The 24,257-nt window shown below is 52.3% G+C and overlaps 12 protein-coding genes across 12 annotated transcripts; 8 read left to right on the top strand and 4 right to left on the bottom strand.

Moving 5' to 3' along the window:
* Positions 1–48: 48 nt before the first annotated feature.
* On the bottom strand, positions 49–1,917 carry COCSADRAFT_41909 (uncharacterized protein). Its single transcript, XM_007707621.1, has 4 exons — positions 1,265–1,917; positions 711–1,208; positions 542–658; positions 49–491 (listed from the first exon to the last, which is right to left on the bottom strand). The coding sequence occupies exons 1-4, from the start codon at positions 1,479–1,481 to the stop codon at positions 388–390; spliced, it is 936 nt and encodes a 311-aa protein (XP_007705811.1). The 5' UTR covers positions 1,482–1,917; the 3' UTR covers positions 49–387.
* A 2-nt stretch (positions 1,918–1,919) lies between these two features.
* Positions 1,920–2,461, top strand: COCSADRAFT_279103 (uncharacterized protein). Its single transcript, XM_007707698.1, has one exon. It carries the CDS (start codon positions 2,069–2,071, stop codon positions 2,351–2,353), a length of 285 nt encoding a protein of 94 aa, XP_007705888.1. The 5' UTR covers positions 1,920–2,068; the 3' UTR covers positions 2,354–2,461.
* Positions 2,462–2,761: 300 nt separating this feature from the next.
* On the top strand, positions 2,762–4,098 carry COCSADRAFT_204393 (uncharacterized protein). The gene is made up of 2 exons (XM_007707699.1): positions 2,762–3,307; positions 3,357–4,098. Exons 1-2 carry the CDS (start codon positions 3,059–3,061, stop codon positions 3,801–3,803), a joined length of 696 nt encoding a protein of 231 aa, XP_007705889.1. The 5' UTR covers positions 2,762–3,058; the 3' UTR covers positions 3,804–4,098.
* An 848-nt stretch (positions 4,099–4,946) lies between these two features.
* On the top strand, positions 4,947–5,524 carry COCSADRAFT_279116 (uncharacterized protein). The gene has a single exon (XM_007707700.1). It carries the CDS (start codon positions 5,040–5,042, stop codon positions 5,379–5,381), a length of 342 nt encoding a protein of 113 aa, XP_007705890.1. The 5' UTR covers positions 4,947–5,039; the 3' UTR covers positions 5,382–5,524.
* A 1,020-nt stretch (positions 5,525–6,544) lies between these two features.
* COCSADRAFT_154674 (uncharacterized protein) lies at positions 6,545–10,606 on the top strand. The gene is made up of 4 exons (XM_007707701.1): positions 6,545–7,103; positions 7,160–8,491; positions 8,541–8,740; positions 8,788–10,606. Exons 1-4 carry the CDS (start codon positions 6,863–6,865, stop codon positions 10,309–10,311), a joined length of 3,297 nt encoding a protein of 1,098 aa, XP_007705891.1. The 5' UTR covers positions 6,545–6,862; the 3' UTR covers positions 10,312–10,606.
* A 343-nt stretch (positions 10,607–10,949) lies between these two features.
* Positions 10,950–13,058, bottom strand: COCSADRAFT_129645 (uncharacterized protein). Its single transcript, XM_007707702.1, has 3 exons — positions 12,761–13,058; positions 12,650–12,706; positions 10,950–12,595 (listed from the first exon to the last, which is right to left on the bottom strand). The coding sequence occupies exons 1-3, from the start codon at positions 12,942–12,944 to the stop codon at positions 11,280–11,282; spliced, it is 1,557 nt and encodes a 518-aa protein (XP_007705892.1). The 5' UTR covers positions 12,945–13,058; the 3' UTR covers positions 10,950–11,279.
* Positions 13,059–13,140: 82 nt separating this feature from the next.
* COCSADRAFT_185821 (uncharacterized protein) lies at positions 13,141–16,946 on the bottom strand. The gene is made up of 10 exons (XM_007707703.1): positions 16,642–16,946; positions 16,496–16,588; positions 16,255–16,433; positions 16,128–16,193; positions 16,038–16,078; positions 14,175–15,985; positions 13,953–14,124; positions 13,852–13,900; positions 13,520–13,800; positions 13,141–13,470 (listed from the first exon to the last, which is right to left on the bottom strand). Exons 1-10 carry the CDS (start codon positions 16,672–16,674, stop codon positions 13,325–13,327), a joined length of 2,871 nt encoding a protein of 956 aa, XP_007705893.1. The 5' UTR covers positions 16,675–16,946; the 3' UTR covers positions 13,141–13,324.
* A 99-nt stretch (positions 16,947–17,045) lies between these two features.
* COCSADRAFT_129650 (uncharacterized protein) lies at positions 17,046–18,284 on the top strand. The gene is made up of 7 exons (XM_007707704.1): positions 17,046–17,157; positions 17,212–17,249; positions 17,303–17,398; positions 17,446–17,509; positions 17,565–17,652; positions 17,702–17,827; positions 17,877–18,284. Exons 1-7 carry the CDS (start codon positions 17,123–17,125, stop codon positions 17,889–17,891), a joined length of 462 nt encoding a protein of 153 aa, XP_007705894.1. The 5' UTR covers positions 17,046–17,122; the 3' UTR covers positions 17,892–18,284.
* An 85-nt stretch (positions 18,285–18,369) lies between these two features.
* Positions 18,370–20,011, top strand: COCSADRAFT_154687 (uncharacterized protein). Its single transcript, XM_007707705.1, has 4 exons — positions 18,370–18,958; positions 19,006–19,156; positions 19,215–19,572; positions 19,624–20,011. The coding sequence occupies exons 1-4, from the start codon at positions 18,542–18,544 to the stop codon at positions 19,688–19,690; spliced, it is 993 nt and encodes a 330-aa protein (XP_007705895.1). The 5' UTR covers positions 18,370–18,541; the 3' UTR covers positions 19,691–20,011.
* Positions 20,012–20,085: 74 nt separating this feature from the next.
* COCSADRAFT_165645 (uncharacterized protein) lies at positions 20,086–21,143 on the top strand (the record flags this gene model as incomplete). The annotated part of the gene is made up of 3 exons (XM_007707706.1): positions 20,086–20,231; positions 20,287–20,516; positions 20,629–21,143. 3 exons carry the CDS (start codon positions 20,086–20,088, stop codon positions 21,141–21,143), a joined length of 891 nt encoding a protein of 296 aa, XP_007705896.1.
* Positions 21,144–21,408: 265 nt separating this feature from the next.
* Positions 21,409–22,803, bottom strand: COCSADRAFT_103752 (uncharacterized protein; the record flags this gene model as incomplete). Its single annotated transcript, XM_007707707.1, has 1 exon — positions 21,409–22,803. One exon carries the CDS (start codon positions 22,801–22,803, stop codon positions 21,409–21,411), a length of 1,395 nt encoding a protein of 464 aa, XP_007705897.1.
* A 525-nt stretch (positions 22,804–23,328) lies between these two features.
* On the top strand, positions 23,329–24,060 carry COCSADRAFT_129661 (uncharacterized protein). Its single transcript, XM_007707708.1, has 2 exons — positions 23,329–23,543; positions 23,612–24,060. The coding sequence occupies exons 1-2, from the start codon at positions 23,475–23,477 to the stop codon at positions 23,813–23,815; spliced, it is 273 nt and encodes a 90-aa protein (XP_007705898.1). The 5' UTR covers positions 23,329–23,474; the 3' UTR covers positions 23,816–24,060.
* Positions 24,061–24,257: the final 197 nt, after the last annotated feature.

A 24,257-nucleotide genomic window follows, 5' to 3' on the forward strand; every position in this document is an offset into this window, starting at 1 on the left:
TGCAAAACGCTATCGACATTTGACGTAGAGCATCAACACATGGCAATTGCCGGTCCTTGGCCAGCGTCTGCAAGCAAAGCCGACGATTGTGCATAACAACGGTACAGCAAATAGAGGCTCCACTTTGACTAGCGCGCCAGTGTGGAGACGCCGTCATAATTGCTTTACTTGGCCGATGGATAGTGCCCACGGAGACTGCTACATTCCCATGGATATAAGGGTACACTCAAAACCCATATGCTACAATACCAAGGCTCAATGGTCCCGTAGGATCCCATATCGGGGTATTACTATGCGCAACGAATAACTCCGACATTAACGCCACAGTGTGGCGCACTGGCCAAACTTGGGCTAGATGCAAGTGCTCTTCTGCTCAAGGTACTTTCCTCATGATACCGCCATCAACTTATTCTGTTCCTGCGCCAATGTGAGGCCCTCAGGTGCTTGTCGGAAGAGTACAATCTCGGACTGCTTAAAGTATCGTCGCGCATCTGGGCAATTGTCAGTGGAATGCGCTGGATAGGGGGCGGGAACAGCTCACCTTCATCAATAAGTACAAGACTGAGATAATATCTAGTCGAGTACTTCTTGTTGACTTCGCGGAAGGTGGGGGTCAGGTCGAAGCCGCCAAGGAACAACCTGATTGGAATTGTTTCACCTGCAGCGGGTGGTTAGTGGGATACTTGTCGCAAAGAGTCGCTTTCATATACCTCGCGAGGGCGAACCATCCATGATCTCGAAGCGGACCAGCGTCTCGCTTTCGTTGTACTGGTTCGGGGGCGCGCCCGTTGTTTCTCGCCGGATGATGGAAAGCTCCATGTGCTTGATCTTTAACCGGACGAGAAGGAAGTATATCCTGCCTACAATGACGTCTTTGAGATGGTATTTGGACTTTGAGTACTCAAACTCAATGTGCAAGCAATCCTCGATGCCAACGTCCATTTTGATGGAGCTGTTTGTCTCTGGGGGGATACGGTACGAGTAAACCCAGAGGTCCTTTTCGCGGACCACGTCGGCCATTCTGCGCGAGACGGTGACGCGGACAAAGTAGCGCAGCTTGACGTTGATGCCATTGTACGACTCGTACTGCTTCTCGACGTTCTTGAAGTTGAAGTCAAAGGTCTGGGGGTGCTGCAGCTCGCCGGGAGCGGCTAGCTCCTGGCCGAGGGAGAGGAACTCGTAGTGGTTTCCGCGGTCGAAGAACATTTCTGGGCGCACGACATCAGCAATGCACGGAGGAGTCTGGGACGGGCGAGGCACGTACCAATGGTGCCAATGAACTGGACCTTGATGCCGGTGTGCTCGAGGCGCTTGCCATCTTTGGGGCGGACGGTGACCTGGCCCTTGACCGACTCGCCATCGAGGTAGAGGGGGACCTTTTCCTTGCGGTTCTTGTCGAGCTTGACGTCGACGGCGGAGCGGTCGTCGAGGTCCTCGAGGACAATGTCGATGTCGACCGGGGTGGAGAAGAAGTAAGACATGGTTAGGAGTGCGTGGTCGCGTCGGCGGCCGACGGGGCTGAGAGCAAGGTGGACGTGTGGATGCGTGGTGCATGCTTTCGTCATACAGCGCTTGTCCGTGTTGGGGGCTGGTCACGTGTGCGGTGCCCCGCTTCCCCGTTGGGCACCCTGGCTACCAGGTGGCTACCTGTTGGCCACTGTACTTGGTACGGTGTTGGCTGGTGGCCGTTGGCTGTTCGCTGTCCGACATGACTTGTTGTCCGGGCCTCTGCTTGGTTTCCGTTTCCTGACAATGCCGGCAAACTCAATGGGTCCACGTCACGTCTCACTGCGTGGCGGGTTGCTCGGGTCAGAGGGCAGGTCCTCCACATTCCTACGCAAGGAAGTAGTGAGAAGTAGGGGGAGGCGGCTGGCCGGGAAGCGCGCGCGAAGTCAAATCAGGACTCGTTCGTATTCGCGCGCAAAAAAAAGAAAAGGTAACCAGATGCGATGGTCGTCTAGTCCTCAGCCTCGACCTGGCCGGGCCGATGGTGTCGAGAGGCCGCGCCGGACCCCCACGCGCCATTATCCAACCGCGTGGTGTGCACGAGTCAAGGCGGTGAGGGCGTATGTGGAGAGGGCGTTCCTGTGCCGTCGTCGGTATCTGGATGCTACGTGGAGTACTGCGTAGTACAGTGCACACTTGCTCATGGCGTATAGATCTAAGATTCGTGTGCTACACATCTGCTATGTATGTACATGCATTCATGCATGCAGAGAGAGAGAGAGAGAGAGAGAGAGAGAGAGAGAGAGAGAGAGGGACAGACGGCAGGCAGGCAGCCCGTAGTGCTCTAGTGGTACTCGCCTCCCCCAGCCAGACGCGGGGTGCTGCATGCTGTGTGACCTGGCTGTGACATATGTAGTAGGTAGATATGTAGGTAGGTAGAAGTCGAGGTCGTGGTAGTAGTGGTGGTGGGTAGGGCAGGGCAGCCGGTTCCTGAGAGATGGGATGGGCAGTGCGGGGGAAAAAGGCTTCAGGGAGGGATTCGGGCGCTAGGGCTCAGCATGACATCCATCATCCCACACGCGACAGTTGCATGTTCAAAGGCCGAAGCCCTCAACTCTCCAGTCTCCACGTCGGCTGCCCGGCTGTTGCACCCGTCTGGCCCTCGCACCGCCACTAGCTGTCCGGTTCGCGCCGCCATTCGCTGCCATGGTTGCACGCGTACCATCCGGCCTGGGCCTCCTGAAGCACAACGCCCGCCAGCCCATCCCACCCTTGCCGTCATGGCGCTGCGGGCGAAATTTCCAGATGAGCGTGCCCGAGTGCAGTGCGAGCCTTAAAATCCACTCTCCCCCAGCGCACATTGGGTGACTTTCCAGATTGCTGACCCTCTGCATCCAAACTAGTCGTTGTCGATACATGTGCGTTTGCAATATCGCATATTAATTCAGCCCAAGTCCCGTTTCCGGCTTCCTGCTTCGTGCTTCCTGGCTGCCCAACTCAAACACCACTTGCCTTTCTCACTCACTCACTCACTCACTCACAAACGCCCTCGACTGCACCCTACTTATATTCGCCCGCTCCCCGCCCGTTTCCCTCGTGTCGCCCCAACGCCATGATGCAAACCATGGAGCAATCAGTCCCCGCCCCCATACAATATGTCTCGCCGCCCACGCCTCCCGCCTCAAATACCGGCTCGCCATCCACATCATCGCCCGCCCTCGCCGACACAAAGACTGCTCAAATGACCATCCCCGCCCACCACCACATCCTCATTGTCACCGGCCCTGCAGGCTGCGGCAAGAGCACCATTGCCAAGCATCTGTCGGATCGATATGGCTTCGACTACATTGAGGGTGATGAGGTAAGTCGCCTTGCCCAATCCCGCCTAGCGCCTGCTAATCGCCCCACAGTTCCACCCAAAAGCAAACATTGACAAGATGGCCGCCGGCATTCCCCTCAACGACGAAGATCGCTGGGATTGGCTCATCCTGCTGCGCGACCAGGCCCTCACCGCTCTCCACAACGGCTCGCGTGGCGTCGTCGTTACCTGCAGCGCGCTCAAGAAAAAGTACCGCGACGTCATCCGCACCGCCAGGTTGTACGACCAAGACCCAAATGCCAACGTCCACTTTGTCTACCTCCGCTCCGACATGGAGACGCTGCTCTCGCGCGTCCGTGCCAGGCAAGGCCACTACATGAAGGACGCCATGGTCGCCAGCCAGTTTGCAGCCCTCGAGGAGCCCGACGAGACCGAATGCAAGCAACTCAAGGACGTTGAGATCATCGACGTCAAGGGAGGCATCCAGGACGTTCAGCAACTAGCCAGTGCTGCTGTTGACAGAATTCTGGCACAATAGCATTCTGCCCGCAAAGTCAGCCGGCTCTGATGATGTGTAAAACAAAAAAAGTTTCTTTTTTTCTCAACTTCTTATTCTTCTCACCTGGCATCGGCATCAACTCGGTTGCCCAGCAGCGTAGCGAGGGGTTCTTGGTGTCTTCATTTCTTGGGTAAAGGCGTAACAGTTTTAATTATACCCTTATGACATGGGCTGGTAACACTGCATATGCGGAACTTTTTCGAGTCCAGACGCAATACACATTCATACATACATACATTTACAATAACACTAGTTATTCATCATTTTAGCCATGAGCCTCACACGTGCATTAGTCGTACCAACTCCACTACCGACATGCAACTGATTCATGACTACAGTCCTCATGGCCAGACATGAATCTCGTCCATCTGCACACACAATTGCCACGACAAACTGCCGCAGCTAAACCGGAAAGGAGAAAGAACAAACTTGTCGGAACAAACTCGTCCGTCCACGGCCGGAAAGAGCTAATCCAGACTGTTTTCATTCTGTTCCCCCACATGCCCCGATAGACAAGGAAACACTGATCAACAGAGACGGGGAATTGCACTGGGCTAGTCTTATCGGGATCTTACTTTACCATTACCTTTAGGCGGTCCATCCCACGTGCGTGTTCAACCCTCCGCATTACTACCTATTTTTAGTCTCTTGCCTGTTTTGGCGGTAGTGGCTTGGCGGCCCCGGTAACTGCTTATCGGGGTTAAACTACCGTATAGAATTGGTGTCCTACCGTCTTTGTTTTCGTACATCTCATGTCGTAGTATACAATGTCTCGACGTCCTTGGGTGAGTTGATAAGTAGATGGGGGGAAGAAAGACTAGTAATTGCGGGATGGAGCACGAGATTGTTGTTTCTTGGTTGCCTAAAGCAAAGGTTTCTTAGGCGTCCTGCCAGAGTGGCTTTGCTGGCACCGCGTCACAGTAGCCCTTGGAGTACACAAAGGCTGAGCATGGTACACGGTGCGAGTTTTGGACCCAGGGGGGAAAAATCAAAATTAGAGGGCGGAGGGCGGGAGGATGGGCGCAGCAAAGGTGCTTGGCTGTCATGGAGGAAAGGAATGAAATAAAGCAAGGGCGCTATGCAAGTGCTGTTTTGCTCATTGCAACAACAACATTACACCTTGGTCTCTTCTCTTCTCCTTTGCCTATTCTCAAGCACATCGCTGGCTTCTACGCGACGTAAGCAGTGTAGTGTATACCATAGCTTCCCAACGCCATGGCCTCAGCATCTTCAACACTGATATCGGTCTCCCGCTCCGCTGAACTCACAACAACGGCACCTGCGACAAGCATGACCGGTTCGCCTGTTACTCAACCTTCCTCTACACCTGAATATGACAACGGTGTTTCGGCAGTCCCGACACAAGTCGTTGTTGGCATTGCGGTTAGTGCGGTTGCAGGGCTGGCAGTGCTAGTAGCCGTTATTATATTTTTTGTGAGGAGGGCTGCAACGAAGACGCGGAAGGGGAGGGTTATGCGGGTTGAGGTGGGAAAGATGGTGGATGATGTGGACGATGAATCTGTTCTATCTGGTTGTGGGAAGGAGGTGGGGAGATGAGGAGGAAGGAGGTGCGAGAATATTTGAGTATCATTTATAACAAGTGTGAAGGGAGGAAGACGCTGTTAAGAAAGCACTCTGAGGTTATAACATGCGAAGTACGCATGAGTTTAAGAAATTTATAATTTGTAATTGTCTCCGTAATCAATCACTCAAACGGTGCTGGTTTTTCTGTTGCACGACCATGCAATTGAAATGATTGTTGCCGGAAATTTTGAAAATAGTAGTTGATTTGAGGTTGTATGTAAATCAATTACATCTGCACGATCCACAGACCGAACAGCTACATGAGGGAAATGACGCCGCGATTTTCATTAGTAAGCGTGGCGACGGCAAAGGGCTGCAATACGACTTGTCTGGACCCTACCCGACGCCATGTTGACGCTAATGACTCTGCGTTGACCTTTTTTTTCCCAGTGGTTGTAAAGTGGAGCAGAAGGACGCGAAGAGCACTCTCGAACCGCCACGGAACCTGCTTTGCGGAGAAGCAAGAAAATTTGAACAAAAGTTGTAAACGGGCTCAACACTCGACTAGTTCGAATCTAGCGCAGAAGAGAGAGAAAAGGGCCAGGCATTGGTCTTGCAGCAAAGCAATGACAATTGCAGACGTGAACATGACATGATTTTCTTGTCATGACGACTGTGAGGATGTATGAACTGATACATACACAGGTGTACTTGGATGTACATGGATACTTACGTATGTAAGTACACCATAGCCGGCCCAAATGGATAAAGTACAGTATACATGCAGAGTGGAGGCGGATGTAACGGCTTGTCTCCCCCGGCGCGCTCCGCCGTAGTGCATGCATTCATGCAAACTTAGACGAACTGAATCATGTGACTGTTCCATGGTTCAGAGTCTTGTCAAGCTGCCATGTCGGTTGACGACATATTGCGAGCAGGCGGGGTATAGAAGCGTATGGATGGATGGATGGATGGATGCAAGGAAAACGACGTCGACAAATGGCGTATCCTATCTTATCCTATCCTATCCTATCCTATCCCATGTCTGTAGCGACATTGGCAGCACCAGGGCAGGGGTTCACTAGCGGCGGATGACGTACCGGCAGCCGTTGCAAGGTTGCTCGACCCACGCTGTTCCGCCAAAATTTTATGCCATTGCACCCGCCCCTCTCCAAGTAAGCTCAATTCCTGGCTAACCCATGCCATCCTTGCTTATCTTGCGGCCCGTCACCATGATACCTGACTGGATCCGCGAAACCACGGTACGCAGAAGCCAGAGTCGCGTGCCATCTCCAGGCGATTGCGAGACAGTTGCTGCTGCCATTATCCATCCACCATCCGCCCTGCCCTAATAACCGCTCACAGCACCTGCCCGCCCATTGATTTACCCACCTGGACCGCGTCCCCTCCGTAAATCTTGAAGTCTGTCTTCTCCACTCAAACTTTCCTGGCTCGGGACATGGCTTGTTGACTTCTGACCCGACCGTCATTTCTTCTCCTTTGACTTGGGCGCAATGCCTTCTCGTCTCTTTGCCCGCGACGCGCCCGCCGCCGAGCAGCAACCCCAGCTGCCTTTTACTGGCGACAACACAGACGACGCCGACTTTGCATACGACCAAGCGCACGCCGAGAATGGCGGCCACAGTCTTCCACGCCGGATACGCGGCCAGTCCATTGCCTCTGGTGCCCTCTCTGGCTCGTACACGCGCAATCCCATCCGCTCCTTTGCCCACCAGACGTCACACGGCTTTGCTGGTCCGTATCCGAGACCCTGTGTCATCCATTGCCAGCACTCACTGACTGCCTTGCAGATACCCCACACTACTCGTCCCAGGGCGTGCGCGAGAGAAGCTCCCAACTAGCTTCGTATGCCCTCGAGGCCGAAAACTACCAGGACCGACCGCACCGTGGCAGCTTTGCCGACCCCGACGCGTATGCCACGAGGCCGGGCGCTATCCCCTCAGACAGCGAGGATGGGCGCATGTCGCAAGACTCTGGCCGCTGGACCGACGCCATTGATCAGGAAAGCGACGCCGAAACCCCCGAGACGGTCATTGGCCCTCAGTACCAAGATCGTAACTTTTTCAGCCCAAAGTCGCAGGCCAACACCGCCCAGCACAACAAAAACGTAACCCCGAGTGTAGTCGTCGAAGACACGGAGCGAACTCCTCTGCTTCCCCAAGGCAGACTGTCGCGCTCAGGCCCTCAGCAAAAGCATAAATCTATACCGCGTGATTCGTGGGGGTCACGACCCAAATCGAACTTACCTCGTCGTCTCACACACACCCTCGAGGTCGGTCGCGAACATGTGCTGGGTATTGGCAGATCGCTGTCTAACCCCAACAACTACACCAAGGATGCTCTCTTTTCACATGCCCTTGAAGGTATCCAGATCACATCAGCCGTCTTCCTCGGTCTGCTGCTGAATCTCCTCGATGCGTTGTCTTATGGCTACATTCTGTTCCCACTCGGTGCGCCCATTTTCAGCAACACGGGGCCAGATGGCATCTCCATTTTCTTTGTCAGCTGCATCGTGTCACAGTTGTGCTACTCTCTAGGACTGTCTGTGTTCAAGGGTGGTGTCGGATCTGAGATGATTGAGGTTGTGCCCTTTTTCCATAAAATGGCATATTCCATCATGGAACAGATGGAAGGTAAGCCCCCGGAGGCAATCATAGCCACCACCATTGTCTCCTACTGCCTCAGCTCCATCTTGACTGGTCTCATCTTTCTTGCTCTCGGTGTCTTTAAGCTCGGCAACCTAGTCAGCTTCTTCCCAAGACACATTCTTATCGGCTGCATTGGTGGAGTGGGCTTCTTCCTCATTGTGACTGGTATTGAAGTGTCAGCTCGTCTCGAAGGCAACCTCAATTATGATCTCGAGACCCTCCACAAGCTCTTTTCCTCCGATACTTGGTACCTCTGGACGCTGCCACTTGCCCTTGCCATTTTAATCATGGTACTGCGGCGGCTATCCAAAAGCCCGTTCGTCCTGCCTGCTTTCTTCGTCTCTGTATTCGCCATCTTCTACCTTGTTGTCAAGGGTATCCTTCACAAGGACCTGGAGCCTGTGCGTAATGCGGGCTGGATATTTGAGCTACCAGAAGCTGGTGTCCAGTTTTACAGATTCTACACCTACTTTAGTAAGTGCCTCGCTGGACTTTCAGTAATAGGGTGCTAACAAACCAACAGAGTTTGGCAGTGTAGACGCATCAGCCCTTGTTAGCACCATTCCTACCATGTTTGCTCTATCCTTTTTCGGTATCATTCATGTACCTATCAATGTCCCTGCTCTAGGTGCAGCTGTGAGGGAGGATAATCTCGATGTGAACCGGGAGTTGATCGCTCACGGCATCTCCAACACCCTCTCTGGGTGCTTGGGCAGCATTCAGGTATGGACAGCCCCACGCGTGTTTCGTGGCATCACTAACGTTTATAGAACTATCTCGTCTACGCAAACAGTGTCATGTTCGTCGATAACGGCGGTAACAGCCGCACAGCTGGTGTCATGCTCGCATTTGCCACGACTGCTGTCTGGCTAGCCGGTCCAGCCATGGTTGGCTATATCCCAATCTGCCTAGTTGGTGCACTCATTTTCCTACTAGGTATTGATCTTATAAAAGAAGCTCTTTGGGACACCTTTGGCAAATGCCACAAGCTCGAATACTTGACCATCCTGGTCATTGTCCTCATCATGGGTATCCACGACTTTGTGGTTGGAATCTTTGTCGGCATCGTCCTTGCATGCGTTAGCTACGTTGTGCAAAGCTCGCGTCATTCCGCCATCCGCGCATCCTACAGCGGCATGATTGCCGAGTCTACAGTTCGCCGTCCAAGATCGGATTCGCGATACCTCAATAAAGTTCGAGGGCAGATTCGCGCCATTAAACTTGGCGGATTCCTGTTTTTCGGTACGATTGTATCGGTCGAGGAGTATATGCGCTCCTTGATTGACGACGATAACTTTGAGAGGAACCCAATCAGCTTCATCATTGTCGACTTTACCCATGTTACGGATGTCGACTTTTCCAGTTCCGAAGGTTTCCAGCGTATCAACCGTATCTTGAACATCAAGAATGTCAAGATGATCATCTCTGGAATCTCATTTTCTGATCCCGTTGGACGTGCTCTGCAGAACGTAGGGCTGTTGGACGGAGAAGGGGATGAAGACTGCCCGCCACCCCAGATTTTCGAAGATCTTAACACGGCACTAGAATCATGCGAAAACGAACTCCTCGAAGTGTTTCACAGACATTGCAACAGACGCCCATCGAAGCAACAGTCGACACCACCTATGAGCATCTCGGGGGCCAAGGATATTTCTACTCCCGAGCCTAGCTCACCCACTTCATTTGGCGCCAGCTCCCTCAACCCTGTATTCTCGTCACCTCGACGAGGTGCTCGACTCATTGCCGCTCGCTCAACCATGCGCGAGAGTGGCGACGACACCTTCCCCATAGCCGACAACGCCTCACAATGCACGACAACCGTGGTGCCGCCACGCTGGCGAAACTTTGCACAACCACTCAAGATTATCCTCCAAACTTTTGAGGACGTGTCGACCAAGAATGAAGACTTTTGGCAAGCCGTCGCGCCCTACTTTGAGCGTAAAGAGTATCCCGCGGGTACAGTACTGTACTCACGTGGCGACGATCCAGACGGATTCTACATTCTCGAAAAGGGCCGCCTGCGAACAGAGTACGAGCTTGACCAAGGCAGCTTCTTCGAAGTCATCCTACCCGGTACCACTTGTGGCGAACTTCCCTTTTTCTCCGAGACGGACCGCACGGGTACTGTAGCGGCGGAGAACGACTCGGTTGCGTGGTTGCTCACAAGGGAAAAGTACAAGGAGCTGGAGAAGAAGGATCAAGAGGTGGCGACCGAGTTGTTGAAGGTGGGGCTGAAACTGACAAAGGAGCGTATGGACGCTATTACGAGTTATGTACTTGTGACTGCGTCGTAGGCGCTTGCGTTTTGTCGAAGTATTAGGAGTGGAATGGGGGTTTTATATTTAACTAAACTTTTATTGTTTGATGGATTAAACACAGAAAATATTTTATTCGTTTAGCATGGCGTGTGGTTGTTAATATGATTTTATTAAATGGTTCTTAAAATGAGACGCTATAATTTCTATCGCTACTTTCTTGCATCATTGGTAGTCAAAATTTTGGAAAAAAAAGTTTTCCAGCAATTCATACCTACGTAAAAAATGAAAAGTTTTCTTAGCCATCATGAACTTCGCAAAGGAAAAAAAAGATAATAATCGAACGCTTTACTAGCTGCTCTCGGTTTCCTGTTACATTGTTAGTTACGTGATTCGAACTTCAGATGAAGAAGACCAAACTTACGATCCGAGGTCCTCCGGGTTATGAGCCCGGCGCGCTTCCGCTGCGCCAAGCAGCTTTTTTTGTAAATGCTGAGTAAGCTTTGATGTCGTTTTCATGAATTTGAATGTCTATATTATCATAACATTGGGAAAGACATCGGATGAGAGTGTTGCAGGTACAAATGTGGGGCGCTGGTATTTTTGAGGCAAGATTTTGCGTGGTGTGTGGGAAGGTGGGGGGGGGAAGGGGGGAAGGGTGATTCAACGAATTATGACGTGAATTGTGGGGTAGGGTATATGGGAGATTGCGAACTAATGAGGATAGATTGGTTGACTTGAGAGAGAGACCAACATAGGATGAGTGAAATGGTAATCAAAAAGAAAAGAAGGGGGAATCATTTAACAGGAAGATTTAATCGCTCTCAACTTCCATCTCAAGAGAAATACATGCAAAAAGAAAAAGAAAAAGAGAGCTCCCTTGAAATTAAAGAGTAAAAGAAAAAAAGACAGTTAATGTACGGATTCAACAACCTGCATACTCTTGATAGCGCGCTAGACAGATAAGAAGACGAAAAAAAACGCACACAGAACAATCCCACATTCCTTCAAACCCCCTTAGCCTCACACAAATGCCCATTCTTACTCAACGTCGTCCCCAACCCCTTGTGCACCTCAACCTGGAACCCCTCAAAGGGCACTCTCTCCCCATCAATACTAATATACCCATCCTTCTGATCCCGCGGGATAATCCGATACGCGCTGACTTTCTGGTAATCAACATGGTCGAGGTCGAAAAAGGTGTGGTTTTCAACCGAGAGGAGGGTTTTGATAGCTGTGACGCGGGGCAAGTCGCCGCGGATGCGGACGAGGTCGAGGCAGCCGTCGCAGGGGAGGGCGCCGGGGAAGAAGTTTGCGTCGGCGGACATGTAGGCAATGTTTCCGGCATAGAAGTTGCCGATTTTGTCGTGGGGGATGAGTTCCCAGCCTTCAGGTAAGGGGTCGGTGTTTGTGCCGTACTTGAGAGGGGGGAGACCTGCGTCGGCGGCTGGGAGGGTGCGGGTTTCGTTGCTGCCGTGCGGTTTGGCGGCTTCGGCGCGGTAGACTTCGCGGATGGCGGCTTTGTTGTTGTACTCGACTTTGACGGCGATGTCGGCGGGGTACACTGTTTTGCTGAGTAGGCGCACTATGATCCCCCAGGTGAAGCGGGCGCTGCCCATCCATCGCAGGTTTTCTGTTCCCAGATCGGATTCGGCTACGATACCAAGGGACTGGGAAAGGAAAGAGAGTGTGCGACGGCCGCCCTGTGTCACTGATGAGAGATCCAGCGACATACGTAGGCCTTTGACAATGGCCAAGGCAGCTATACTTGGATCATTCGTCCCGTTGAAGTTGAGACTCATGGCATTGCCTGAACCGCATGGCAGTTGAACGACAGCCATCTTGGCCAGAGCTTTCGCAGCATCTGGCCTTTTAGCCAGCCCATTCCAGACTTCATGTGGTATGCCATCTCCAGAACAACATGCTACGACGTCGAATGCGTCAATGTCCATGTTCTGTGCAATCTCTACACCATGTCCGTTGTGTGTCGTCTTCTCCACATCCAGCTCGCATCTTGCAGCAGCAAAGATGGGCGCAATCTGCTTGTTGTACATCTTGACGGCGCCGCCTTGCCCTCCAAACGGATTGACGAGCACCTTGACCCGCTTTCGCCGTTGCGACGCTCCGTAAGCGCGATCTAGAAGTTTCTCTATCCATGCTTGTATCAACTGGCTGTCGGGCTTATCAACGTGGTAGCTGATGGTGGCCGGGCGAACGGATTTGTTGGATACCGTCTGCGCATACTGAATTGTAATATGGTCGCTGTCCACGAGCTCGGCCCAGAGAATGTTGTAAAAGGGTATTGAGCGAGTGGCTTTCTTCTCTGTGTAAAGTCAGCGGATGCCGTGCGCCTGTACATTGCAGAGGTGGTGCGTACTGCCAGGAAGAGGTAGGTTACAGCAATTGGCGCTTTTGGCATCTACGAGAGCTTCATCTATCCTGTGTCAGCCATAGGGGGTTCACTGAGTGCCTGTCGACTGTGTCATACCCAAGATGACGAGGGTTTCGGTGCCCAGAGTCAGCGAAGCATCTCTGTTTATAGCGAGCGAGTCGGGAGCATTGATGCGCTCGTGGGGCTCTGATGCGCGCGGTGCTTGCGAGGGAGCGGAATTAGGAATCAGAGGGACGGTGGGTTCTGTAAAGGCATCGCCTGCACCGGCAGTGGAGGCCATGGTTATCGCTGGATTGTACGGAGGCCACACAGCATGCTGTACACAAGGTTGGATCAACGAGTGCCTGCGACAGACTGTATTAATTAAAGGTTGATGTCGGTCGCTCGGTCGCGCTCAGATGCGCGGACGCGCGGATCAGACGGGCGGGTCTGATGCTAAACAGGAGACAGGGAATGAGCCAATGGACCCTGCGTTGCTCAGCCGAGGCCCAATGCTGATTGGTCGACAATGATGGTGAACTGATTTATTCTCGTCTTCTCGCTACCAAAGCCATATTAACCTTAGTCTCTCATCACGTAGCCCATTTTCGAGCCATGCTAGCCCAACCGTTAAGTAAGCCCTATACCTTTTCTGCACCCATCGCATATGTATACACCCGCTCATGCTACGCCAACCTTGTTGAGGCCCTTCAGTGATCCTAGGCTCAGTGCCAGGCCCTGCGAGCGACTGCGTATGCGCACAAAGCCGGTAATGGGCCCATTGTCTCCTTCCTTTTCTATGCTCAGGTTGGCCAAAGCATCCTCACCTGGACCGGGTTAGCCATTGCTAATAGTGCGGGGGGAAGCAGGACTTACCAAAAACGCTTCTTGCGTACAGATTTGCCGAGAGAAACTGACAGTCGCCCTTCATCGATGCCTCGGGCGTTAGGCAGCTCATGTTGGTGCTTGCCATGAGCTGGCTCAAGAACTCACGCAGACTCTTGGCCTTGGAGTTGATGTTGACCTTGTTCTCCCATTCAAACTCAGTCCACATGGTGCGGAACTGCGTCTCGGTGCATTGTGCTGGCTTGATGTAGTCCATAATGTCCACATGTACATCGTTGAGAATAACGACATTCGAGTCGACACCTTTCTCACTGCTATGCATTAGCCCAGCCCTCATCAAACCATCACACTGTTGCACTTACCCTTCGTAGATGATGTTTCCAAAAATGACGCCAGTGTCCGTCGACGAAACTAGTCAAGTCAGCGTTCTAAGCTCGTCTCAACACAGGCACAATTCACTTACCCTTGATCGTCGCTTGGATGTTGATAAAGTCGTGAGGGCCGACATTTTGAGTTGAAGGTCGTTCGACTACCTTGAGGTCGCCCAGTGTCGCAAACTCAATCGTAAGGTTCTGCAACGTCTCGGTCGTCTGGTTCACAAGAAGCACATCGAGTACAATGTCAAATTGATGGACCTGCAAACATTAACACATGCCTTTGCCCTGCTAGCAACATTATGCGTTACCTTGACATAAGCTTCTGCGTATACCGCATCAGAGAAACCTGTGAGCTGTACAACACGGCTGAGTTTCGATGTGAGATCCTCGGTCGCGCTATCACCTCCGGTAGCTCTCTCCAAGTCTTGGTCAATCTCATCAATGCCGTCCGAGTCCTTCTTCTTCAGTTGGCGGATGTTGAAGGCGTCATCAACGTTAACAGCTGATTTGGCTCTTTCTGAAGCCTCCTTGGCCGCTCGCTTCTTTTCTTCTGTCTGCACCATTGTTCGGAAAGATTTCCGTGTGTCCTCGAGGAACACTGTTTGAATTTCCTTTCTTTGCGCAAATTCCGACAGCGAGCGCACACAAGACATGATACGATCAACAGAGTCCTCGTCAATCAAGGTCTTGACAAACTGTGATTGACCTACACGGATAATGGAAATCATAATCAACATGGCCTCTGCACGAAGGGCGTTTGTGCGTGCAGCATCCGTCGAGATTTCCCCATGTCGCATCACCAACTTAGTGAGGGTACTCGACAGAACCGTAGCAAGGTAGTAGTCGCCATCTAGGAGAAGTTGTCGAAGTGGAGGCTTTTGCGAGTTTTTGACCGCCTCAAGTTTTGCCTTGGCGGCAGCTGATGATGTGAGAGCGCTTTCAGTTGCGTACGTTCCATCAGCAAGCACTTTTCGCGATCCGGTCGGAGCAGCTGCCTTTGCGTGCCCGTTGACTTGGTCAGACGAGTCTTTGCCTTCCGAAGCCTCGTCAAGTAACCTTTGCTCAGAGGCAAGGATTGGGATTTCACCAAGTGATGATCGGATGCCCTTCCAGGCGTCTCTGATATCCTTGGCTTCCAAGGAAAACTCTCCAATGATCCAGAGCACGCCTCTATAGACTTTGCCAGCGCGTACTTCACCAAGTGTCGATACCAGTCGCTCAATGATAGAGACTCTGAGGTCGGGGAAGCGCTCGACAACCTCCTTTACGAATGAAATGACGTCTACTGCAGAGGCGTTACTGCTGACATCAGAGATAAAGTCCATAAGCGATCCGACAACGCTTGCGGCGACCTCCGGAAATTTGATGGCTGCCGAGTGTATCGAAGAGATGAGCAGTGACCGGTACTCAGAGTTCTTCTCGTACTGTTCATCCACCGTCTTCATCAGCTCCTTCTTTAGCAGGAGGACAACCTCTTCGACATTTCTGCTCGAGATCATCTCCATGGCGATACCGAGTGACTTTTTGCGGACATCCAAGTCGGTACTGGACAATACACGAAGAATCTCCATGGTCAAGTCATCAAGAACACCTTCGTTCTTATGCCGTAGTTGATCGACCCGCTCCAACACTATCAATTTGACATTGTTATCCGGTTCCTTGATAGCCAAGTCGACAAACTTTCCAGCGGCCGCCTTGACCGCGACCGGGTTGCTCGTAAGCGTGGTGAGTGCATGTGCGGCCTCGTAGATAACGGTCGATACCTGCGACTCAAGGAGGTCAAATATCAGTCGGAGATAGCGTGCCTTGTTTGAAGGGTTGACAATGGCATCCTTGCGAATAAACTCCAATTCTGCGAGCAATAGAAGCTCCTCGTGGTTAGGTATAGCATCAAAGACTGTGCTCAAGTATTCGAGGGCCTTATCATGGCTGACGGAAGTGAGGGCGGCGAATGCATTGCGTTTGCACGTCGGATCGTTTTCGTCGTCCAAGAATGTTACGAGGAGATCGGGCGCATCTGGCATGAGCTCGGGGAGGTGTGTAAAGATGGATGCAATCGCAAAGGTTGCATTCTTTCGGACGTATGCGTGTCGGTGTGTGAGGCACTGGCGCACCGGTTCTAGCATTGCGGTCAGCATGGCGCCTGGAACTGCATTTGCTACAGCACCTACGTAGTAATGGCTCTACAAGTTCTGCATCCCGAAGCTTAGTTCTGTCCAACGTATCAGCAGTGCTCAAGCAAGTGTTATCGGCAGCCATACACAAAGCGCAATGTGTTTCCTCGCACGTATTCGTTGGGAGCCTGCAAGTCGAATCGAATCGCATTGCTATACCATTGTCAGCGGCCATATTCCCTCAGTCCTATATCCCGCACACAGATACACCTACCAGACCAATATCCACTCCTGACGTAGCTTGCCCTGAGCGTCGTGTTTTGGGCACACCTCGAAGAAGAAGTACATGAGCTTCTTTAGCGGCTTTGACTTGCTGGGCATGACGAATCGGATAATGTGCATGAGGAGCCCGGTCTGAGGGTCGCCGTTGAGCATGATGGACAGGATCTTCTTCTGTCGGGTCGTTAGATGGCCAGCTGGACCAAGGCGGGGCAGTTGCAATTGCGAGGGCGCACCATGGTCTCGATCTTCTGCTCATCGCTGCCCTTCTCGAGGGCAGTCTTGAGCTCATTCTGGGCGGGAACATCGGCTGCATTGTCCTGGTGCACCTGTTGCGCTCCGTCAGCTTCGCCCAGCTCCATGCACTGCCAGGTGTTCGTACCAGACTGTACGAATTCTCTAGAAAGGTCGCCATGATGGCGCGTGACTGGTGTAGGCGGTTTCCTGTGAGTCCTGAAGTATCCAGCTACAATGGCGTGGTTCTCGTGGTGGCCGTCAATGCTCACTTTCCCTGGGTGTCGAGAATAAGTGGGATGCTACGTGTTTTGATCGAGTGCGGTGGTAGGGAGCGTTGTGCGGGCTGGTGTGGCCGCAGCCTGGCGGAATGGATGCGGAGATGGAATGGCCTTGGGCGGAGAGGTGGCTTCTTTGTTTCCCAAGGTTCAGCGCTTCCGTTGTCGGGGTTCATGTGTATACGTCCAGGTGTCTGCTCGAGAAATGGTCGTAGCACAGACCACCTCGCACTAGTAGAGTGCTCCACCGAAGATCGTGAACGCGGCGACGACTCAACACCAACTACCAAACCGACGCGTACATAAATATCACATAGGCAGAGTCTCCCTCGACCACGAGCGACAGCAGCCATGAGCACTAACGAGCCATTCTACTTGCGATACTAGTACATCAGCCTACTTGCACCTCCAGCACGTGCCTACCACTAACGCTTTGGCAGCTCTGGTCATCAAGGCCGCTTCGGACACGAGTTTCTGGGTTGGTGATTGTCCTTGAACGGCGGATGGCGACGATGCGCTGACATGGTGTAGAGTTTGACTTTCGTGTTCTTGGAGACGGCCGCAGCGCATCTGCACGCTATGCAAACAACTCGAACTACCGCAACGACTCACTGATCCGAAAAGAGAGTATGAAGAGCCGAATTTCTACGATGCAAACTTGCTAAATTTGTCAGTGTGTGTCAGCGACACCTTGGTGGCTGAGATCAAGCGTATTGTCAAAGAAAGCGAAATCCTCAAGTACGGCACTATTGTAGATACGCCGAGAAAATCATTGTACTAACTCGATGCTTAGAGAAGATGACACAAAGTGGCCTCAAAAGAACAAGGACGGTCGTCAAGAGCTGGAAATTCGGTTAGGGAGCGAGCACATCTCCTTTGAAGTAGGCTCCCTTATGACATGTTTAACCCATGGCATACTGATAATACCAGACTGCAAAAATCGGATCGCTCCAGGACGTGTCAGAATCATCGGACCCCGAAGGCCTGCGTGTGTTCTACTACCTGGTACAAGATCTCAAGGCTCTTGTCTTTTCTCTAATAGCCCTCCATTTCAAGGTAAGTGCGCTGTCGGATACGTCATGTACATTTTTTGACAGTGGTACAGATCAAGCCAATCTAAGCTTTTAATGACGGCTGGTTGTGTGGCCTGTGGGCTCGCTGATCCCGGGAGAAGGGTTGTCACCACAGCCACAGCAGACGGCACGCATTTTTATTTGCATCCGACGGAAGATCAGACACACGGAGTCGAGTAAACGAATGAACATATCTCCACAGCTGGCGGTGTCCAACTATGCCCAGCTCTGCGTAAAAGGGCGTGCAGATATTGATGTTGAACGCATGCTGGCGAGGGAGCTACTAGCACTTTGACCAACGACATGCAGGCCTCATGCTCGGATAAGGGTTTGTTATTCTAGATAGACGCACGTCTGTGAATTTATCCATCAAGGTTGACGTGCTTGCATGCGTGTTCCGGCGCGATGAAGCTCGCCATGGGCATGGTTGAATGTTTGGGTCCTATGTCATGCCACGTGAGGCTAGTGTCTTTCCCCGCGAACATAGGCGCAGGCCTTGGATCCACTCATCGCCTAGACACGTCCGCCGCCGAGTCCAAGTCACCGTTCCAGCCCGGGCATGCATCTCCTCGCCACGACTTTTTGAACCCTGAACTTCCTACTATACTGTACACCTGCCCTTCCCATCGTTGTCTCGTCCCATGTGTGCTTAATCAGCCTCCCTCCTTGTGAAACCGTCGCCCCACTCGAGCGGACAATGCCGACACCGGATGATGCCATGGTCCCGTCGGTGGAGCACGAGAGCATCGCCGGCCGCGCGACCTGTCCCCCAGACGAATCGCGCTCCCTTACTGCACAAGAATTGAACCAGCTGCGACTGTCAAGCCACAGCAGCGATGCCAGTCGTGCATCCCATGCGCCCATGCAGCAGCCCATGCAGCAGCCCACTCCACCTCCCCAGGATTCTCGAGAACATGGCCAGACGCCAGCGGATACCAACAGCAAGCCCTCGAGCGCCGATATCGAGGCCCCAGCCCGGGACATTCCCACGCCCATGACTGCTACCGATGACGGCTCCGAAGAGCAGCGCACATCGCAGGCATCGCCACAGTCTGCCATTACGCCCGTTTCACTTCTCGCCAACCACGTCTCGTCGCCATTCCCTGCGCATAGGGTGCGTTGAAACCATGCATGCGATGAGTTTAGCTGATAGCAGAACAGTTTCTACCAAACTCTTCGTCATCCCTCCTCCGACCCGGAAGTCGCTTTGTGGGCAGTCAAACCTCCGATCGTCAAAAATACGAAGTCGAAGTCGAGATAAAACATGTCGATATGCGCGAGTCCTTCATGTGTGGATACTTGCGCATCAAAGGTATATACCCGTTGTGCTGCCATGGTGACCCTGGATGCAAAGACTAACTCGTCGACAGGGTTAACCGAGGATCATCCCAGCTTGACCACGTACTTTGAGGGTGAAATCATCGGAAGCAAGTACACGTTCATTACACAGCATCCTGAATGGGGCTCCAACGAGAAGGTTGACCGCCAACATTGGGCTCGATTCCCTGCTTATAAGCCGCTGTCCAAGAACTTGTCGCGCCCCGAGCTGGTGACCAAGGACTGGATGCACAAGGAGCATCTCTTCATGCGCTGGAAAGAGTATTTCCTTGTGCCGGATCACCGAGTCCGGACAATAAGCGGCGCAAGTTTCGAGGGCTTCTACTATATCTGCTTTAATCAGATGTCTGGCGGCATTGAAGGCATCTACTTCCATGCTAAGAGCGAGAAGTAAGTCTGGAATATGGCACCCTGGCCAGGACGCAGCTAACAAAACTCCAGGTTCCAGAAGCTCCAGCTAGAACACGTTCAAGATTTTGGGTGTCAGGGCGCCATTGAGTTCCGATGATGTTAACGATTACACGAATTTGCATTTTTTGGGATGGATTTAGCATATGGGCGCACTCTGGGGATCAGCTTTGTTGTATGGTATCAGTTTGGCCACGGACCGTATGCAGCGTGCGACACGGCCGTACATATTTCTGTAGCAACGGGGCTTAAGACATGGAGACGGCATTACGTCACCTATCGAATCTGTGCACGCACTGTAGCGCCAACGGTTGTGTTCCTCCACACGTCGTGGGCCAGAGGCGACCCTGGAGCTAGTGAAAAAAGCTTGATCCACATGGGCCTCGCTTCGTGATAGGCGACCCATCTACCATTACCTCAGCACCTGCATTTCCCTTTTGACTGACCCAACTGTGTCTGTCCGCCGACTTCTGTACATACGCCCAAAAAGTTACGATGCCAGGCGAACCTGCAAAGCGCACGAGGCGCGAGGAGTACAAGAAGTCGTTGCAGGCCGACGAGCAAAATGCAGCCCTGCCGAAGAAGAAATTCTACAGACAACGTGCCCATGCTAACCCATTTTCGGACCACTCTCTCACATAGTACGGTGGCTTCGTGATTCTTTTTTCGTATGTTTTAGCTGCTGACATGGCGCAGTCCCAAAAGCCCCGCAGATATGGACTGGGCCAGCCTGTATCCCGCCTACGCCAAACATCAGAAGCAACCAACAGAAGGAGAGACGGCGAGCGAGTCACATGACGTGAGCGTAGAAGAGCAACGGAAACTCAACGAGGTGACGAAGAATGTCGAGATTGCTGATATCGGGTGTGGCTTTGGTGGCCTGCTTTTTGCCCTTGCGCCCAAGTTTCCCGATACATTGATACTAGGTACTGTAAAATTCCCCTTCATCTTGGAGATATATATATATTTCCTTTTCCCCTTCTAGTTGTATTCTACGCGACAAAAGAATATATGCTATATACTAACACGAACATTCAGGCATGGAGATCCGCACATCAGTCACAGAGTACGTGCAAGAAAAAGTACGCGCCCTGCGCATCCAAAACGCCGCAACAAACGACTACCAAAACGCATCTTGCATCCGCGCCAACACGATGAAATTCCTACCCAATTTCTTCCAAAAAGGCCAACTCTCCAAGATCTTTCTCTGCTTCCCGGACCCCCATTTCAAGCAGCGCAAGCACAAGGCGCGCATCGTGTCATACACGCTAAACTCGGAATACGCCTACGTACTCCGTCCCGGTGGCGTCGTGTACACGATTACCGATGTGCAGGATCTGCACGAGTGGATGAAGGAGCATTTTGAGAAGCATCCAAGTTTTGAGCGGGTTGAGAGGCGGTTTGAGGAGGGGGAGGGTGAGAGTGGGGAGGGCATAGATGAGTGTGTCAAGGCGATGCGGGTGGAGACGGAGGAGGGAAAGAAGGTCGAGAGGAATAAGGGGTTGAAGTTTGTGGCGTGCTTTAGGAGGATTGAGGATCCGCCGTGGCCTTGATGAGTGTTTCAGGTGCTTTCCAAGGAGATTTTGGAATGGATTTGTATCTTGGATACTTTCTGGAGCAAATGGCACACTTGTTGCGCGTATGTAAAATCTGGAGGAGAGCATCTACGAAGGCACAGTGAAAATAGGGTTTAAGCGGAAAGATAACAGTCTATCTATTGCTCTATATTCTTCCTTTAGAAAAACGTCTCTAAGATGTCTCTAGCTTTGGGCGAAAGGCAGAATAATAAGAAACTAAACGTCTAAAAAGGCCCCTGCCTTACAACTTGGGAAATCTCACCCTCAAAAACTGGTTTGGCCATGCGACGTCAAGGCCCAACTGCCATGCAACACGCAGAACCCACTCGGGCTCCCTCATAAACTGACGCGCAACCAGCACGACATCAGCCAATGGCTCTTTACCCTCTGTAACCCGAACCGCAGCCTGCGCCTCCTTAGCGAGTTCCTCATCCCCAGCCTTCGAAGCACCGCTATCTTTAACAATATCCCTTGCCTGTTCCGCCTCGGTAATCAAACCCACAGCCCCAATAAACAAGCTAAGATTCTCCTTCTTAAGCTCGCTACGGATCTGTGCCGCGATCCTAATCTGGTAGTCCTTGGACTCGAACATATTGATGCGCTGCTCGGGATGATTGCCTCCGCTGCTTACATCAAGGAGGTCGACACCGAGGGCCGGCAGCAGCTTTGCAAGGCGAATCGAGCTTTCAACATCCCAGCTACCGAGCTTCTTTCCGAGCTCCGTTTCTTCCATCCAGTCGGTGGAGCTGATGCGGAGGTACAGAGGCATGGAGTCTGGGATAACTGCACGGATAGCCTTGATGATTTCGAGCAAGAGGCGGGTGCGGTTCTCAAAAGAGCCGCCGTACTTGTCTGTTCGCTGGTTGGTGACGGGGGAGAGGAATTGGTGGATGAGGTAGCCGTGTGCACCGTGGATTTCGATAACGTCGACACCGGCTTTGACGGCGCGCTGGGCGGCGGCAGCCCAGTCTTGAACGAGCTCTTGGATCTCGGCTTCGCTGAGGGCGCGGGGAGCCCAGTATCCGCTGTTCTCGTCGTCGGCTGGTAGGCTGTCCCACACCCATTCCTGGCCGCCCATGGGTCCGACGACGTCGGTGGGCCATCCCGAGGCGTCTACGTCGGCCTTGACGCTTACCTTGCGCTTTCCACCTTGGGTCTTTTGGGAGCCGGCAATCCAGGGTGCGCAGGTACTGGCCTTTCTGCCAGCATGCGCCAGTTGGATGCCGCATTGAGCTCCTTGGCTCCTGATGAAATCGGACACCCTTCGCAATTCGGGGATTTGCGAGTCACTCCAGAGGCCAGGGCAGTTTGGCGAGATGCGGCCATTAGCTTGGACGCCGGTGGCTTCAATGAATACCAAGGCGGCTCCTTTGAGGGCGTAGTGGCCGAGGGTGGCAATGTGGTAGTCGGTCAATGCGCCGGTTGAAGGGCCTTCAGATGCTGTGCTGTACTGGCACATGGGGGCCACCTGGATACGGTTTCTGAGTGTGGTTCCACGGATAGTGAGGGGCGTGAAGAGTGTCGGAACTGGAGCATCTTGCTTGCTTGAGGGTGGAATGGAGCCAGGACTTGTGTCGTGTTTGGGCGTGAAGTAGGGCAGGCCTGGGACGCCGTGGTTGTAATCTTGAGGTGCCATTTTTGGGGATTTTCGGTTACAACTGGCAAAGAGGTCGGCGTCTGGAGTCGATGGCGAGTGTGCAGTCTTATTAAAGAGTTCTGTAGCAAGGATTTAAATAGCAAGGATTTAAACAATGTTTGGTAGTGCAGCACGCCATAGGAGTGATTTGTAAGATGCCGAGGTAGATTTCCACCTTCCGGTTTCACCACGAGAAGTAGTTTTTTTTCTTCTAGTTAGATGTCTTGCTTATCAAGACTGTTTGACGTGGTGCAACCCTCAGCCAATGATCTGTGCATAATTATTGCCGATACCAATCGTCGGATTTAAGCTCACTTGAAAATACATGACTCCGTAGGCTGTTGTGGGGCGGGATGATCGTCGTCTGAAGGACGTGAACAGCAGCATCTCGAATGCGAAGGTAAGCGAGGACTACAAGGACAAGGTCAGTGGCTTGATGTGCAACTAGGATGGTAGCAAGTGCAGGGTCCAGGCTCTCCACGCGTGACTGCGCGTCTGTCACGGATCGGTGATGTAGTCTCGATGACGTCAACCATTGGTCGTCCCATATAGTCCAGAGACCGCCCACTGGCAATGTTTGTACTCCGTATCTATCTTTGCTACATCATACAAATATCCCTTTGATTCATCAAATATCTTTTCAACTACACAACTTTCTCAAACACAACATCATGTCTGCTGCACCAAACCAGCCCGGCCTCGTCTCCAGCCACGCCCAGTATGTCAAGGGCGCCACTGAAGTAAGTAGTATTTACGTCTCTTTGCACTCTACTGTTATCCCTTTACTGTATACTAACAAGCGTTGAAGGAGACCATCGGAAACGTGACAGGCAGTGAGCCATGGAAGGCATCAGGCGCCTCGGACAAGGAGCAGGCCGTAGAAGCTATGAAGGCAGCGTCGGCAAACCGCGACCCACAACAACAAGGCATGGGCGGTCTTGAAGAAAAGGCAGGCAACTTGGTTGGATGTGAAGGCATGCAGAAGGAGGGCGCTCAGAGCAAGCAGCAATAGAGGGCAGACTGCTACCAAATTGAATCAGCATCACTTCTATCATCATCACTTTATATATACTACATAATTGCGAGATAGTAGCTCTACACCCACGTGTGCTATGCATTGTAGCACCCAGGAAATATCTTTTGGCATCGTGTTTTTTATTTCAAATTGCATTCGGTACTATGCCAGCTTTGTCTAAATCCAGTCCCTGCTATCTAATAGATGCTGTAGTAAAAGGGAGAGTATTGAAACGACTAGCGCCTTGGACTGACGACCGAAGAAGCATACATCTCTCTAACAACTCGACAACATCAGCGTCTTGCCCATGTCCTTTCTATGTGCGAGCGATGCTGTTCAAGCTGGCCGGCGTATCTGGATGCTTGCGGATTTCCAGCTGCAGAGAAATATAATTCCTTTTTTGCCTAGCTTCGCGATGTGTTTTGCGTAGGGTGTCACG

The sequence above is a fragment of the Bipolaris sorokiniana genome, assembly GCF_000338995.1.
Source record: "Bipolaris sorokiniana ND90Pr unplaced genomic scaffold COCSAscaffold_20, whole genome shotgun sequence".
Classification (NCBI taxonomy): domain Eukaryota; kingdom Fungi; phylum Ascomycota; class Dothideomycetes; order Pleosporales; family Pleosporaceae; genus Bipolaris; species Bipolaris sorokiniana.

Excerpts from the sequence above, each read along its gene's own strand:
- COCSADRAFT_41909 (XM_007707621.1), bottom strand. The coding sequence starts at position 1,481 with ATGTCTTACTTCTTCTCCACCCCGGTCGACATCGACATTGTCCTCGAG. Across the intron at positions 1,209-1,264 it reads CCAGTTCATTGGCACCATTG|AAATGTTCTTCGACCGCGGA; the intron begins GTACGTGCCTCG and ends TCGTGCGCCCAG. Across the intron at positions 659-710 it reads GGATGGTTCGCCCTCGCGAG|GTGAAACAATTCCAATCAGG; the intron begins GTATATGAAAGC and ends CACCCGCTGCAG.
- COCSADRAFT_279103 (XM_007707698.1), top strand. The coding sequence starts at position 2,069 with ATGTGGAGAGGGCGTTCCTGTGCCGTCGTCGGTATCTGGATGCTACGT.
- COCSADRAFT_204393 (XM_007707699.1), top strand. The coding sequence starts at position 3,059 with ATGATGCAAACCATGGAGCAATCAGTCCCCGCCCCCATACAATATGTC. Across the intron at positions 3,308-3,356 it reads ACTACATTGAGGGTGATGAG|TTCCACCCAAAAGCAAACAT; the intron begins GTAAGTCGCCTT and ends ATCGCCCCACAG.
- COCSADRAFT_279116 (XM_007707700.1), top strand. The coding sequence starts at position 5,040 with ATGGCCTCAGCATCTTCAACACTGATATCGGTCTCCCGCTCCGCTGAA.
- COCSADRAFT_154674 (XM_007707701.1), top strand. The coding sequence starts at position 6,863 with ATGCCTTCTCGTCTCTTTGCCCGCGACGCGCCCGCCGCCGAGCAGCAA. Across the intron at positions 7,104-7,159 it reads GACGTCACACGGCTTTGCTG|ATACCCCACACTACTCGTCC; the intron begins GTCCGTATCCGA and ends ACTGCCTTGCAG. Across the intron at positions 8,741-8,787 it reads GGTGCTTGGGCAGCATTCAG|AACTATCTCGTCTACGCAAA; the intron begins GTATGGACAGCC and ends TAACGTTTATAG.
- COCSADRAFT_129645 (XM_007707702.1), bottom strand. The coding sequence starts at position 12,944 with ATGGCCTCCACTGCCGGTGCAGGCGATGCCTTTACAGAACCCACCGTC. Across the intron at positions 12,707-12,760 it reads CGAAACCCTCGTCATCTTGG|ATGAAGCTCTCGTAGATGCC; the intron begins GTATGACACAGT and ends GACACAGGATAG. Across the intron at positions 12,596-12,649 it reads TAACCTACCTCTTCCTGGCA|AGAAGAAAGCCACTCGCTCA; the intron begins GTACGCACCACC and ends GACTTTACACAG.
- COCSADRAFT_185821 (XM_007707703.1), bottom strand. The coding sequence starts at position 16,674 with ATGGCGACCTTTCTAGAGAATTCGTACAGTCTG. Across the intron at positions 16,434-16,495 it reads AGCAGAAGATCGAGACCATG|AAGAAGATCCTGTCCATCAT; the intron begins GTGCGCCCTCGC and ends ACGACCCGACAG. Across the intron at positions 16,194-16,254 it reads CAGGAGTGGATATTGGTCTG|CAATGCGATTCGATTCGACT; the intron begins GTAGGTGTATCT and ends ACAATGGTATAG.
- COCSADRAFT_129650 (XM_007707704.1), top strand. The coding sequence starts at position 17,123 with ATGAGCACTAACGAGCCATTCTACTTGCGATACTA. Across the intron at positions 17,158-17,211 it reads CCATTCTACTTGCGATACTA|CTCTGGTCATCAAGGCCGCT; the intron begins GTACATCAGCCT and ends ACGCTTTGGCAG. Across the intron at positions 17,653-17,701 it reads GCGAGCACATCTCCTTTGAA|ACTGCAAAAATCGGATCGCT; the intron begins GTAGGCTCCCTT and ends TGATAATACCAG.
- COCSADRAFT_154687 (XM_007707705.1), top strand. The coding sequence starts at position 18,542 with ATGCCGACACCGGATGATGCCATGGTCCCGTCGGTGGAGCACGAGAGC. Across the intron at positions 19,157-19,214 it reads TGGATACTTGCGCATCAAAG|GGTTAACCGAGGATCATCCC; the intron begins GTATATACCCGT and ends ACTCGTCGACAG. Across the intron at positions 19,573-19,623 it reads TTCCATGCTAAGAGCGAGAA|GTTCCAGAAGCTCCAGCTAG; the intron begins GTAAGTCTGGAA and ends ACAAAACTCCAG.
- COCSADRAFT_129661 (XM_007707708.1), top strand. The coding sequence starts at position 23,475 with ATGTCTGCTGCACCAAACCAGCCCGGCCTCGTCTCCAGCCACGCCCAG. Across the intron at positions 23,544-23,611 it reads ATGTCAAGGGCGCCACTGAA|GAGACCATCGGAAACGTGAC; the intron begins GTAAGTAGTATT and ends CAAGCGTTGAAG.